The sequence below is a fragment of the Oryctolagus cuniculus genome, chromosome 6 (assembly GCF_964237555.1).
Source record: "Oryctolagus cuniculus chromosome 6, mOryCun1.1, whole genome shotgun sequence".
NCBI classification, from domain to species: Eukaryota; Metazoa; Chordata; class Mammalia; order Lagomorpha; family Leporidae; genus Oryctolagus; species Oryctolagus cuniculus.
The window spans coordinates 25462304-25475096 of record NC_091437.1 but is presented as its reverse complement, the minus strand read 5'-3'; the positions used below and the strand labels follow the sequence as shown (position 1 = coordinate 25475096).

At 47.6% G+C, this 12793-nt stretch overlaps 1 protein-coding gene and 1 non-coding gene across 28 annotated transcripts in view; both read left to right on the top strand.

The window, feature by feature from the left end:
• The window catches only part of KLHL3 (kelch like family member 3), a 317329-nt gene that overhangs the window by 289011 nt on the left and 15525 nt on the right, over nt 1-12793 (top strand). For all 27 annotated transcript variants that reach the window (XR_011389740.1, XM_070076153.1, XM_070076145.1 and 24 more), the window contains 3 exons: nt 6168-6285; nt 6694-6891; nt 12671-12772. Coding sequence is in view for 26 of the 27 variants with exons in the window: in XM_070076153.1 (XP_069932254.1) it covers nt 6168-6285; nt 6694-6891; nt 12671-12772 (418 nt within the window). In the remaining variant the exon portion in view is untranslated. The remainder of the gene's footprint in view (nt 1-6167; nt 6286-6693; nt 6892-12670; nt 12773-12793) is intronic.
• Nucleotides 2817-2876, top strand: MIR874 (microRNA mir-874). The gene has a single exon (NR_162706.1). It is a non-coding gene; the product is annotated as a microRNA mir-874 (primary transcript).

Sequence of the window (12793 nt, the reverse complement as noted above, 5' to 3'; positions counted from 1 at the left end):
GCATATTAGAAAGAGAGACACACAGAGAGATATTGTTCTTCCATCTGCTAGTTCACTCCCAAATTGCCACAACAGCCAGAGTTATACCAGTTTGAAGCCAGAGCCAGGAGCTTCTTCTGGATTTCTCACGTGGGTACAGGGGTCCAAGTACTTAGACCATCTTCTGCTGCTTTTCCAGGCACATTGGATTTGAGTTGGAGCAGCTGGGACTCGAACTGGTGACCATATGGGATGCTGGCGTTACAAGCGGCAGCTTGGCTGCTATGCTGCAATGCCAGCCCTGAGATACATATTTTTAAAGAAGCAACCTTATGGAAATTTAAAACTGACCATTTATATCATCTCTTCCCTTGTTTTATAATTGCTGTCAGCATTCATATCTGTGGTTTTGGATGGAGCTAGTGAGTAATTGTGTCCTATTTATATCTTTCTTTGCTTAGTAATATAGATTGACTCTAGAACATTTAGTTCAACTCATAAGCCATATAATATTGAATGAGTCCTGATGTTGTTCCTGAGAGATAGAGGGTTGTGAGGCACTTAGATAAAACAGTAAGAAAATCCAAACCCCAGCAATAAACTATCATGGGTGCATTCATTCATAAATTCATTAATTCAATCATATTGCACTCTTCTATAAAGAAGTCACTAATTATCAGGTGCGTGTTATGTTCTGGAGCACAAAGCCTCGCATGAACTGGTCCCTTTTCCAAGGGACTCCCAGTCTAGGGGTGAGGGAGAGAGATGTGAAGAGAAAATTACAGTGATGCATTAAGTGCCACGGAAAGGGAAGAGGCCAGAGACCTGGATCTTGGGGATATTATGTATTCATTATTTACTGGTTATTTATTTTGCATTACAAATTACTCTCAGCTTGGTGACTTAACACAACACACGTGTATTATCTCACAGTTTCTCTAGGCAGGCATCCTGGAATGGCTTAGCTAGGTTGTTCTGGCTCAGGTTCAGTTGTAAAGTCAAACTGTTGGTCAGGCTGCAGTCATCTCAAGGCTTGTTTGGGCAGGGTCTGGTTCTAAGCCCATGCACATGGTTGCTGGTAGGCCTAAGTTTCTTGCCATGTGGATCCCTCCGTGAGCGGTTGAGTGTCTTCATGATGTGGTAGCTAGCCTGCCCCCAGTGAGTGACTGGAGATCAAGAGAATGAGCAGGCACATCTGCGGTAGAGCTTGAGTCTTATTACAATGTCGCCTCCAAAGCCGTGTTCCCAGCACTTCTGCCCTGTTTCATTTGCTGAATGCATGTCACTAAATCCAAGGCCAGTCCATATTCAAGGGGAAGAAAATTAATTTCCATGTTTGTATGGAGGAGAATCAAAGAATTGGTGACCTATCTTTCAAGTACAGCTGGTAAGTGGCTGAGCTGAGATTTAAGCCCAGTGTGACTGGCCCCAGACCTCTGCCCCCAACTTGTATATGAACTCCAGACCCCACAGAAGCAGTTTAGTTTGGTGTCGTGGAGGAAGCAACCTGATGTCTGCCTTGTGGGGATTTTTAACTTACCAGCTTAACAAAAGTGGAGAAATCAGGAGATGATTGGAGTAGTTGGAGTGGAGCCACAGGACTTCCAAGTGCAGGCTGGTTTGGACTTCCATGAGTTCAGTCCAGATAGGCTTCCTGACGTGGCACACTTGAAGGAATGAAGTGGTGGAGGGAGATTTGTACTGTTTTCAGCAGTGAATCTGTTCGCCAGCCAAGTCCCTTTCCTGAAAGGAATAGGACTCGATTTCTGAGTTAGCTGCAGAGGCTCATCAGGGTGTGTTTCCAGAGCCATTGATGCACAGATCACACTGACACATTCAAGCTGGAACAGCTAATAGCATCATCTTGGCTCCCACACGTTCACCGCCTGGCGCTTTCCCTGAGGCTGGGTTGCCATGGACAACCAGAGGCTGCTCCCAGCCACCAGGAACCCTCCCACGTTGCCCTGTTCCACAGATGGCAGCAGAGAGATGAGGTTCCAGGAAGATTCAAATAAACCTTTTGGAAATGTACTGACCTGGCCCTTTTCATCGTCATTCCAGTTCAGTTGGCATTTCTGTTCAGCTCTTTCAAAGTGATACTTCAAAGCCATTTGGGCTGGAGGTGGGCGGCTTGGCTCTGAGTCGGGCCATCCTGCTTACGGTAGATGGTGTTGGCAGCGGAGGGGTTGGCAGCGTGGGTAGGATGGCCTCTTATCCTCTGCCAGCATGTTCTACACTCCAGCAAACACCCTAAGATCCTGAAAACGTCCAGTCCCATCGTCACCCCCAGAATCAGCGGCACTTACCCTCCCATTCACAGGTTCACAAGTACTACTTTGTACCATTTATTAGGAAACAGGTTTTTTTTTTTTTTTTTTTTTTCCTGCCTCACGCAAAAATAATGATGCTGGTGTTGATCTAATAATGGAAGCCAACATTTAATGTTTACCACTTACAGAGCACTGTGCCAAGGGCTTTTTATCATTCATCCTCCTGACACCCATACCAGAGAAACATCCCGTTTTGCTGATACTACGGGTGATGAAAATGAGGCTAGCAAGGTTAAGTGCCCTCCTTGCCCTCGATCAGACAGCTAGGTAGTGAGGGGTGGGGTGTAGGGCGGGGCCTGATGCCTGAGCCCAGATGTGTCTGACAGCAGAGCTCACTGCCCTGCGCTGCCCGGGGCCCAGCCTTCACTTCACTGGTTCTCAGACCTTTGTCTCACACGAGGCTGTCAGTACTTGCCTGGAGCACCTGTTGCTCGGGAACCTGCCTGGACAAGTCTTCTGGCTCGACCTCGACATGCTCCTCCGGATGACTTTTCGGTGTTAGCCCTGCGGCCCCACGCACCAGGGTAAGAGAGACTCTGGCTTCCTGCCCTGGCCCGAGGGACCGACTGGCTGGGCCTGCCTCCTGCCCAGCTCACCGGCCATGGAAGACAGTTTGGACATCCACTCTATTCTTGCCTGATGGAAAATGTGTGCAGAGCCCTGGTTGTTCTCTGAGTGGAGATTCTGATGCCTTACTTGGTCCTAAGGCCAGGGTCAGTATTTGGATCCCATGAGGGCCACAGAGCTCTGCTCTGTCCAACACTTGCCCCTTTCCCTTGTTGGGTTCTGGTGCTTGATGGCTGCCAATGCAGGATACTGTCATTTCACTGAGGAGGAACCAGTATGCGTTCAACCCCAAGTCAAATGAGTGGAATCAGACCATATCTGCAAAACAGAGAATGCTATATTTTTATTTAAACTCTTGTTACTCTGGGAGAAAACCTTCTTTCCTAAGAAAGCAAATAGTCTTTCCATTGTCTCAGTAATCGCCCTAAAGCAGATGGCCATTTGACTTTCCTTGGGGGATCATTGATAACCATCCCTGCCACAGCGGAGCCCTGCTTGCTCCTGTCTGTCAACCAGAACTCTCCATTCATTATGATTTCTGTGGACTTTAACACAGAGACCATTGAGATCGGGGATCTAGACCCTAAGGGTCCCTGCAAGACTTCCAAGCACACCGCAATTTTGAATGATTAAACCATGTCCATGCAGCATAATCGTTAGCCTAGAACTGCTTCTTTAGTTGACTGTGATTCCCACGCCGCTGATAGTTCTCACCCAGGCTTGCCCTGTGGGATAAATGTTACAAATAGAGATCATTAAATATGCTGATTTGAGTCAGTGACTTCTATTACAGGCATCATAAATCTTGACTGAATTGGACAATGAAAGAAATAGGCCTATTTAACTTCCTGGGCCCGAATGTTCTGGAAACGTAAAATGAGGGCTGATAGGAGAAAGTGGTTCACGTCTGTACTTGCTCCAATGCCCTGTGGCCTTCTTAAGTAGCTGGAAGCTTGTGATTTCACAGGTGTAATACACATAGGCCTTGGGAGGTACTCATATTCGTCTAATTGGTTGCTAAGTTCAGGATCTGTGGAAAGAACCGTCTGTTAGTATTCAAGGTAGGACATTTCTTCTTTGTACTCCGTGTGATCAACACAATGGTGGGAACAGTGCTGCGCATGTGATGGTTTCCTGCACAACTTACAAAAAAAATTGGATATCTTATGCCTCTGAGAGAAGCAGAACCTGCCCTTGCTGCTCCTTACTGCTTTGAGCTACCTGCAACACTGATGGTCACACCCAGGCCTCACAGTTCCTTGTCTCAGACCATTGTACAGGTTTTGAACTATTGATGGATGCGTGTCCAAGCAAAGAGTCACAGATGGAGAGTGATGTAGAATTTAGCCTTTCCCTGAGAAAGGCTGCTCTGAGCTGGGACCTGCGGGAAGGTCAGAGTGTGTATTCCGAGCAGCAGCAGCAGCAGCAGCCACAGCTCACACCTGGACGGTATGTCCTGGGTTCCTCTGAACGTTTCGGAAGTCAAGACTGACTTCTGGGTCTTGGATATTGGCCACAGACAGCTGTGAACTAAAGCTGATGGCCTCACGAGGGCGGTGGTGAGCTTGAGTCTGGAACCCAGGCATCAGGGCTTGACCTTGAGCAGTGGTCTGACAACAGCTCTGGTTTTGCTCCCCATCTGGTAGGTGATGTTCACTGGGGGGTGAGTGAACTACTGCTGGCTCACTCTGGTGTTGAAGATCGTGCTCCTCTCCCCAAAACACAGGTGGGGAAGTAATAAGCACCATCATTCATAACGGCACAAACTGCTAATGGCACTCACGGCTGATGGCACTCACGGCTGATGGTACTCACGGCTGATGGCGCTCAGTAGACCCTGGGTTAGAAGAGCGGTGAATCCTAGAGCAGAGCAGCAGCCTCAGCTGGGAATTTGTGAAAAATGCAGATTCTCAGCTTTGCTCCTGACTCGCTGAGTCGGAAACTCTGGGGCAGAGCCCAGCACGTTGTGTTTTTACAAAGCTTTCAGGGGATTCCGATGCATGCTGAATTGCAGATTCACCGGGTAAATAATGGGAGCTACAGGTAAAGATCAAGTCCTGTGGTGGTATTACCTGCCAATGGCGTCCACCCCCGTCTCTCGGCTCAAGAAAGCCAGTGAGTGAGAGTAACACCATTATGGGGACAGCTGCAACTCTGCATCAATTTAGAAAGCTGTATACACTGTAGTTAGCATTGGCACTATAATTTTTATTTATTAATGACGTACGACAAAAGTCACAACAGCAAGGATACCACACTTGAGTATTGCAGATGCGTTACTCTAGCTAGAGCAGCGGCTTTTATTTCTTTGGCCACACTCTGCAGTAACAAATGTTTGAACTATTATCCGGAAGGTACAGGTGTGGAATACCAGATGAGATATTTCATGAAATAACATCCTTCCATGATCATTCCTGTGCTGTTCTATTAAAAGTATGCTGGTTGCAACCCATTACATGGATTTCATGACCCACTACCAGAATGGGACCTGCATTTTGACGCAAACACAGGTGCAGCAAGCTGTCAGCACAGACCCTGTCTCTGGAGCGGCTGGGGTGGCACTGGCCTCATCCTTGCATCAGGGGCACTCGCGTCTCAGTCTCTGTTCTGTACTCTCAGCTGTGTGACCCAGGGCTTTTGTGGTGTTCTGTGAGCTCTCCTCAGCTGCCAGTGGGGATGGTCATCTCTACAGAGTTGTGGCGACGAGTGAATGATAGCCCTCTCCTTGTGGTTCCTTATTTGTGGGAATTTGTTAGCGGTATCTTTCAGAGCATCATCAGTTAAACAAATTTCATGGTACCCACCACAAAGCAGTGTTTCACCACATTTTTTTTTCCCATAATGCAGTGAACGTGTGCCTTCTGCAGTGTAAGCATTCAGAAATATTTTTGGTTAATAATTTGATCCTAAAAATGCATCCGAATTGAATGTTTTTTCTAAGATATAGTCATTTGTTTTGATACAATTTAGTCCCCTCCCCAGTCTTTGAGGCTACTGAGGCCACAGAAGATGCCTCCAGGGGCTTCGCCACCCCCAACATCGCTCTGAGAGGGGCATTTAGGAAGCACAGCCCTTCTGGTCGTGTACCCGTGGGGAGATGCGTGTTAGAGTGCTCTTGCATACACACACGTGTGGGTGATAGGGGCGGCATCTCCATGTCTGTAGCTCTGTGGTCCAGCCTCGCAGATCACCCACACGCCCTGGGAAGGGGGCGTGGGAGGTACTGGGAGTTGGTTACCCACTAATCTAGATGTGAGGAGACGCAGCTAACGTCCACTTGTCTCTCTGGAGGTCATGATTGTGGTTGGTGGCCAGGCGCCCAAGGCAATCCGTAGTGTGGAGTGCTATGATTTCGAGGAGGACCGGTGGGATCAGATTGCTGAACTTCCGTCCCGGAGATGCAGAGCAGGTGAGCCGCACTGCCGTCAGTTCAGTTCTGCAGGCTGCTTTTCCTGGCCGGTCTCCACCCAGTCCGGGAAGTCCTGTGGGGCCCTGGGGTCCTCGATCCTCTGTGGGATTCAGGCACCCTTCCCTTGCCTTCCCCACCTGCACTGTGTTGGGTGGCCCTTTCTAAGATCAGCTCTTACGCGCTTGGGGGTGTAAGCTAATTCAAATATTTGCTTGAATCAAACAAAAGTACAAAAGCGAATGGAAAAAGCAACCCAGTGAGTCCCATCTTGATTTCTAGAAACCTGAAGTTGGAGGTTATCTCTGTGAGTTATTCCTGTGCCCGCCTTGCTCCTCCTGCTGTCACCCATCGACCTAAGTGGCCAGCTGTCTCGACCTGACCTTGATACCTTAGTTTCCTGTGCCTCAGGTGTGGTGTTCATGGCTGGCCATGTGTATGCTGTGGGCGGGTTTAACGGCTCGCTGCGGGTACGGACGGTGGACGTGTATGACGGCGTGAAGGACCAGTGGACGTCCATTGCCAGCATGCAGGAACGCCGGAGCACACTGGGTGCAGCGGTGCTCAACGACCTGCTCTACGCCGTGGGAGGCTTTGATGGCAGCACTGGTAAGTCCAGGGCATGTCCCCACCCCTCCCAGCCTGGGACACACCCTTCTCATAACCCTGTTTTGTTCCTCAGTTCTTGGGCAACCGTGCGTGTCTATAGCTACCGGCCCAGCTTCTTTTGGGGCCAGAACCAGGCCCACACACTGATTTCTTTCTTTTTTTTTTTTTTTTAACTTTTATTTAATGAATATAGATTTCCAAAGTACAGCTTATGGACTACATTGGCTCCCCCCTCCCCGATGACTTCCCTCCCACCTGCAACCCTCCCCTTTCCCACTGTCTATCCCCTTCCATTCATATCAAGATTCATTTTCAATTTTCTATATATACCAAAGATCAGTTTAGTATACATTAAGTAAAGATTTCAACAGTTTGCACCCACATAAAAACACAAAGTGAAAAATACTGTTTGAGTACTCGTTATAGCATTAAATCTCAATGTACAGCACATTAAGGACAGAGATCCTACATGAGGAGTAAGTGCACCGTGACTCCTGTTGTTGACTTTACAAATTGACACTCCTGTTTATGGCATCAGTAATCTCCCTATGCTCCAGTCATGAGTTTCCAAGGCTATGGAAGCCCTCTGAGTTCTCCGACTCTTATCTTGTTTAGACAAGGTCATAGTCAAAGTGGAGGTTCTCTCGGTTCTCTCCTCCCTTCAGAGAAAGGTACCTCCTTCTTCGAAGACCTGTTCTTTCCACTGGGATCTCACTCACAGAGATCTTTCATTTAGGGTGTTTTTTTTTGTTTTGTTTTTGTTTTTGTTTTTGTTTTTTTGCCAGAGTGTCTTGGCTTTCCATGCCTGAACTACTCTCATGGGCTTTTCAGCCGGATCCGAATGCCTTTAGGGCTGATTCTGAGGCCAGAGTGCTGTTTAGGACATCCGCCATTCTATGAGTCTGCTGTGTATCTCGCTTCCCATGTTGGATGGCTCTCCCCTTTATTTATTCTATCGGTTAGTATTAGCAGGTACTAGACTTGTTTATGTGATCCCTTTGACTCTTAGTCCTTTCATTATGATCAATTGTGAACTGAAATTGATCACTTGGACTAGTGAGATGGCATTGATACATGCCACCTTGATGGGATTGAATTGGAATCCCCTGGTATGTTTCTTTTTTTTTTTTTTTTTTTTGACAGGCAGAGTGGACAGTGAGAGAGAGAGACAGAGAGAAAGGTCTTCCTTTGCCATTGGTTCACCCTCCAATGGCCACCGCGGCCGGCCGGCACGCTGCGGCCGGCGCACCGCGCTGATCCGATGGCAGGAGCCAGGAGCCAGGTGCTTTTCCTGGCCTCCCATGGGGTGCAGGGCCCAAGCACTTGGGCCATCCTCCACTGCACTCCCTGGCCACAGCAGAGAGCTGGCCTGGAAGAGGGGCAACCGGGACAGAATCCGGCGCCCCGACTGGGACTAGAACCCAGTGTGCCGGCGCCGCTAGGCGGAGGATTAGCCTAGAGAGCCACGGCGCCGGCCTCCCCTGGTATGTTTCTAACTCTACCATTTGGGGCAAGTCAGCTTGAGCATGTCCCAAATTGTACATCTCTTCCCTCTCTTATACCCACTCTTATATTTAACAGGGATCACATTTCAGTTAAATTTCAACACTTAAGAATAACTGTGTATTAATTACAGAATTAAACCAGTAGTATTAAGTAGAACAGACAAAAAAAAATACTAAGAGGGATAATGTATTAAGTTGTTCATTAACAGTCAGGGCTATGCTGATCGAGTCACTGTTTCTCATAGTGTCCATTTCACTTCAACAGGTTTCCTTTTTGGTGTTCAGTCAGTTGTCACCGATCAGGGAGAACATATGATATTTGTCCCTTTGGGACTGGCTTATTTCACTCAGCATGATGTGTTCCAGATTCCTCCATTTTGTTGCAAATGACTGGATTTCATTGTTTTTTATTGTGGTATAGTATTCTAAAGTGTACATATCCCATAATTTCTTTATTCAGTCTATTGTTGATGGGCATTTAGGTTGGTTCCAGGTCTTGGCTATTGTGAATTGTGCTGCAATAAACATTAGGGTGCAGACCGCTTTTTTGTTTAAATTCCTTTGGGTAAATTCCAAGGAGTGGGATGGCTGGGTTGAATGGTAGGGTTTTCTTCAGGTTTCTGAGGAATCTCCAGACTGACTTCCATAGTGGCTTGACCAGTTTGCATTCCCACCAACAGTGGGTTAGTGTCCCTTTTTCCCTACATCCTCACCAGCATCTGTTGTTGGTAGATTTCTGTATGTGAGCCATTCTAACCGGGGTGAGGTGAAACCTCATTGTGGTTTTGATTTGCATTTACCTGATTGCTAATGATCTTGAACATTTTTTCATGTGTCTGTTGGCCATTTGGATTTCCTCTTTTAATAAATGTCTATTGAGGTCCTTGGCCCATCTCTTAAGTGGGTTGTTTGTTTTGTTTTTGTGGAGTTTCTTGATCTCTTTGTAGATTCTGGTTATTAACCCTTTATCTGTTGCATAGTTTGCAAATATTTTTTCCCATTCTGTCGGTTGTCTCTTCACTCTCCTGACTGTTTCTTTTGCAGTACAGAAACTTCTCAATTTGATGCAATCCCAATAGTTGATTTTGGCTTTGCCTGCCTGTACCTCCCGGGTCTTTTCCAGAAACTCTTTGCCTGTGCCAATATCTTGAAGGGTTTCTCCAATGTTCTCTAATAACTTGATGGTGTCAGGTCGTAGATTTAGCTCTTTAATCCATGTTGAGTGGATTTTTGTGTAAGGTGTAAGGTAGGGGTCTTGCTTCATGCTTCTGCACGTGGAAATCCAGTTTTCCCAGCACCATTTATTGAATAGACTGTCCTTGCTCCAGGAATTGGTTTTAATTTTTTTTTTTTTTTTGATAGGCAGAGTGGACAGTGAGAGAGAGAGACAGAGAGAAAGGTCTTCCTTTGCCGTTGGTTCACCCTCCAATGGCCGCCGCGGCCAGCGCGCTGCGGCCGGTGCACCGCGCTGATCCGATGGCAGGAGCCAGGAGTCAGGTGCTTTTCCTGGTCTCCCATGGGGTGCAGGGCCCAAGCACCTGGGCCATCCTCCACTGCACTCCCTGGCCACAGCAGAGGGCTGGCCTGGAAGAGGGGCAACCGGGACAGAATCCGGCGCCCCGACCGGGACTAGAACCTGGTGTGCCGGCGCCGCTAGGCGGAGGATTAGCCTATTGAGCCGCGGCGCCGGCCTATGAATTGGTTTTAGATCCTTGATCAAATATAAGTTGGCTGTAGATGTTTGGGTTAATTTCTGGTGTTTCAATTCTGTTCCATTGGTCTATCCATCTGTTTCTGTACCAGTACCATGCTGTTTTGATTACAACTGCCCTGTAGTATGTCCTGAAATCTGGTATTGTGATGCCTCCGGCTTTGTTTTTGTTGTACAAGATTGCTTTAGCTATTCGAGGTCTCTTGTGCCTCCATATGAATTTCAGCATCATTTTTTCTAGATCTGAGAAGAATGTCTTTGGTATCTTGATTGGGATTGCATTGAATCTATAAATTGCTTTTGGGAGAATGGACATTTTGATGATGTTGATTCTTTCAATCCATGAGCATGGAAGATTTTTTCATTTTTTGGTATCCTCTTCTATTTCTTTCTTTAAGATTTTGTAATTCTCATCATAGAGATCTTTAACGTCCTTGGTTAAGTTTATTCCAAGGTATTTGATTGTTTTTGTAGCTATTGTGAATGGGATTGATCTTAGCAGTTCTTTCTCAACCGTGGAATTGCTTGTGTATACAAAGGCTGTGGATTTTTGTGCATTGATTTTATATCCTGCCACTTTGCCAAAGTCCTCTATGAGTTCTAATAGTCTCTTAGTAGAGTTCTTTGGATCCTCTAAGTAAAGAATCATATCGTCTGCAAAGAGGGATAGTTTGACTTCTTCCTTCTCAATTTGTATTCCTTTAATTTCTTTTTCTTGTCTGATGGCTCTGGCTAAAACTTTCAGAACTATGTTAAATAGCAGTGGTGAGAGTGGGCATCCCTGTCTGGTGCCAGATCTCAGTGGAAATGCTTCCAACTTTTCCCCATTCAATGGGATGCTGGCCGCCACACACTGATTTCTAGGGCTCTAGGAAGGACCTGCACTCAGAAGAGTCCCTTTGCAGCTTTCTGCTGTTGGAGAGTCGATTTATGCATACGATGAGACTTAGAGTAGAAGGAGAGCATGCTCGGGGGCCAGCATTGTACTGTGGGTTAACCTGCTGCCTGCCTCCCATATGGGATGCCAGCTGGGGTCCAGTCTGGACTGCCCTGCATCTGATCCAGCTTCCTGCCAGTGTAGCTGGAAAGGCAGCAGAAGATGCCCAAGTACTTGGGTCCCTGCCACCCACGTGGAAGACCTGGATGGAGTTCCTGGCTCCTGGTTTTGACCTGGCCCAGCCTTGGCATTTGTAGCCATTTGGGGGAGTGAACCAACAGATGGAAGATCTGTGTGTGCGCCCGTGTGTGTGTGTGTGTGTGTGTGTTTGTGCGCGTGCATGTGTGTGTGTCTGTCTCTGCCTTTCCCTCTCTTTCTGTCACTCTGCCTTTCAAATAAATAAAATAAATCTTAAGGGGAAAAAAAGAAGAGAGAGTGCAGGTTCAGCTGCACAGCGCCTCAGGACCCTCGTCTGTACCCTCCACTGAGCAGAAAAGGAGCCAGCCGAGGCTCTGCAGTTGGAGAAGACCTGGCTGGGGCCAGCTGGTCGGTTGGGCTGCTCCCTCTGTTCTCCTGGTGCATGGAAGCTTTGCAAGGCTGTGTTACCATGGGTGGGCCCAGCTTCAAAATGCTGATCTGCAGCCATTAGTGGACGTGGCCTTGGAGAGCAGATCTCACGTCTGCTCATGTCTCCAGGTAGACATCTTTGTAGACAGTAACTCAGTTAAATGAAATCTGTATTCTTTGAGATGAAGAACAATATCTTTTTCTTCTCTGGGGTTTTTATTTGTATTGTCACAGTTGTTGATCTTTCTCAGCCTTCTTTTTGCCCCACTCATATAAATGTCAGGGTCTTCAACCCCCCTGGAGGCTGCCTATACTGAGTGGGACCTAAAAATAAAGAGAACAAAAGGGTGCGTTGTTTCTTTTAGGACTTATTGGGGGTTATAAGCAGAAAACCTGAGTCAACTGTAGCTTAAAAAAATGAAGGACTTTGTTTTACTCCTGAGACACAAAGTCCAGAGGTCAGTAATTCCTGACTTGGTACCGTTGCACTGGGGTACTGGACCAAGTGCTCGCTTCGGCAGCACATATACTTAAATTGGATACTGGACCAAGTTCCTTAAGATTCTCTTGGCCTTTTCCTTGTGATCACTAGATGGCTGTTACTGCCCGAGCTAGCACATGTCAGTTCTGGGTAAGAGGCAGGGCGGAGTGGCTCCTGTATGAGACAAACAAAGGCTGTTTAAGAAACCCTCACCAGATTTCTACTTAGATCTCAATGACTCGCTCACCGTTAGCTGCAAGGGAGTCCTGTCACCTTTCCAGCGTTTAAGGTAAAGGAAGCCAGGGGAACGGGATGGGAAGAGGTGCTGAGTGAGGCAGCCTCAGGTTTTCCCTTGGAATCGCAGTGTTCCATGCTGGGAGTTGCAAGACTGACTTGTGCAGTGCAGCTGAGATTTACCCACCCTTTGAGTCAGCGTCAGTGGTCCCCCCGGAGGCAGGGCAGATGTGTGAGGGCAGAGTTGCTGCCGCTGTTCAGCAAAGCAGGGCTGGCACTGGGCCGGTCCCCATCAGCAGGCTGAGGTCCCGTGCTGTTGGAGTCACGAGTCTCTTGTCTCCCAGGCCTGGCGTCGGTAGAAGCCTACAGCTACAAGACCAACGAGTGGTTCTTTGTGGCCCCGATGAACACGCGGCGGAGCAGCGTGGGTGTGGGCGTTGTAGAAGGTAAGGCGGCAGCACCTGGGC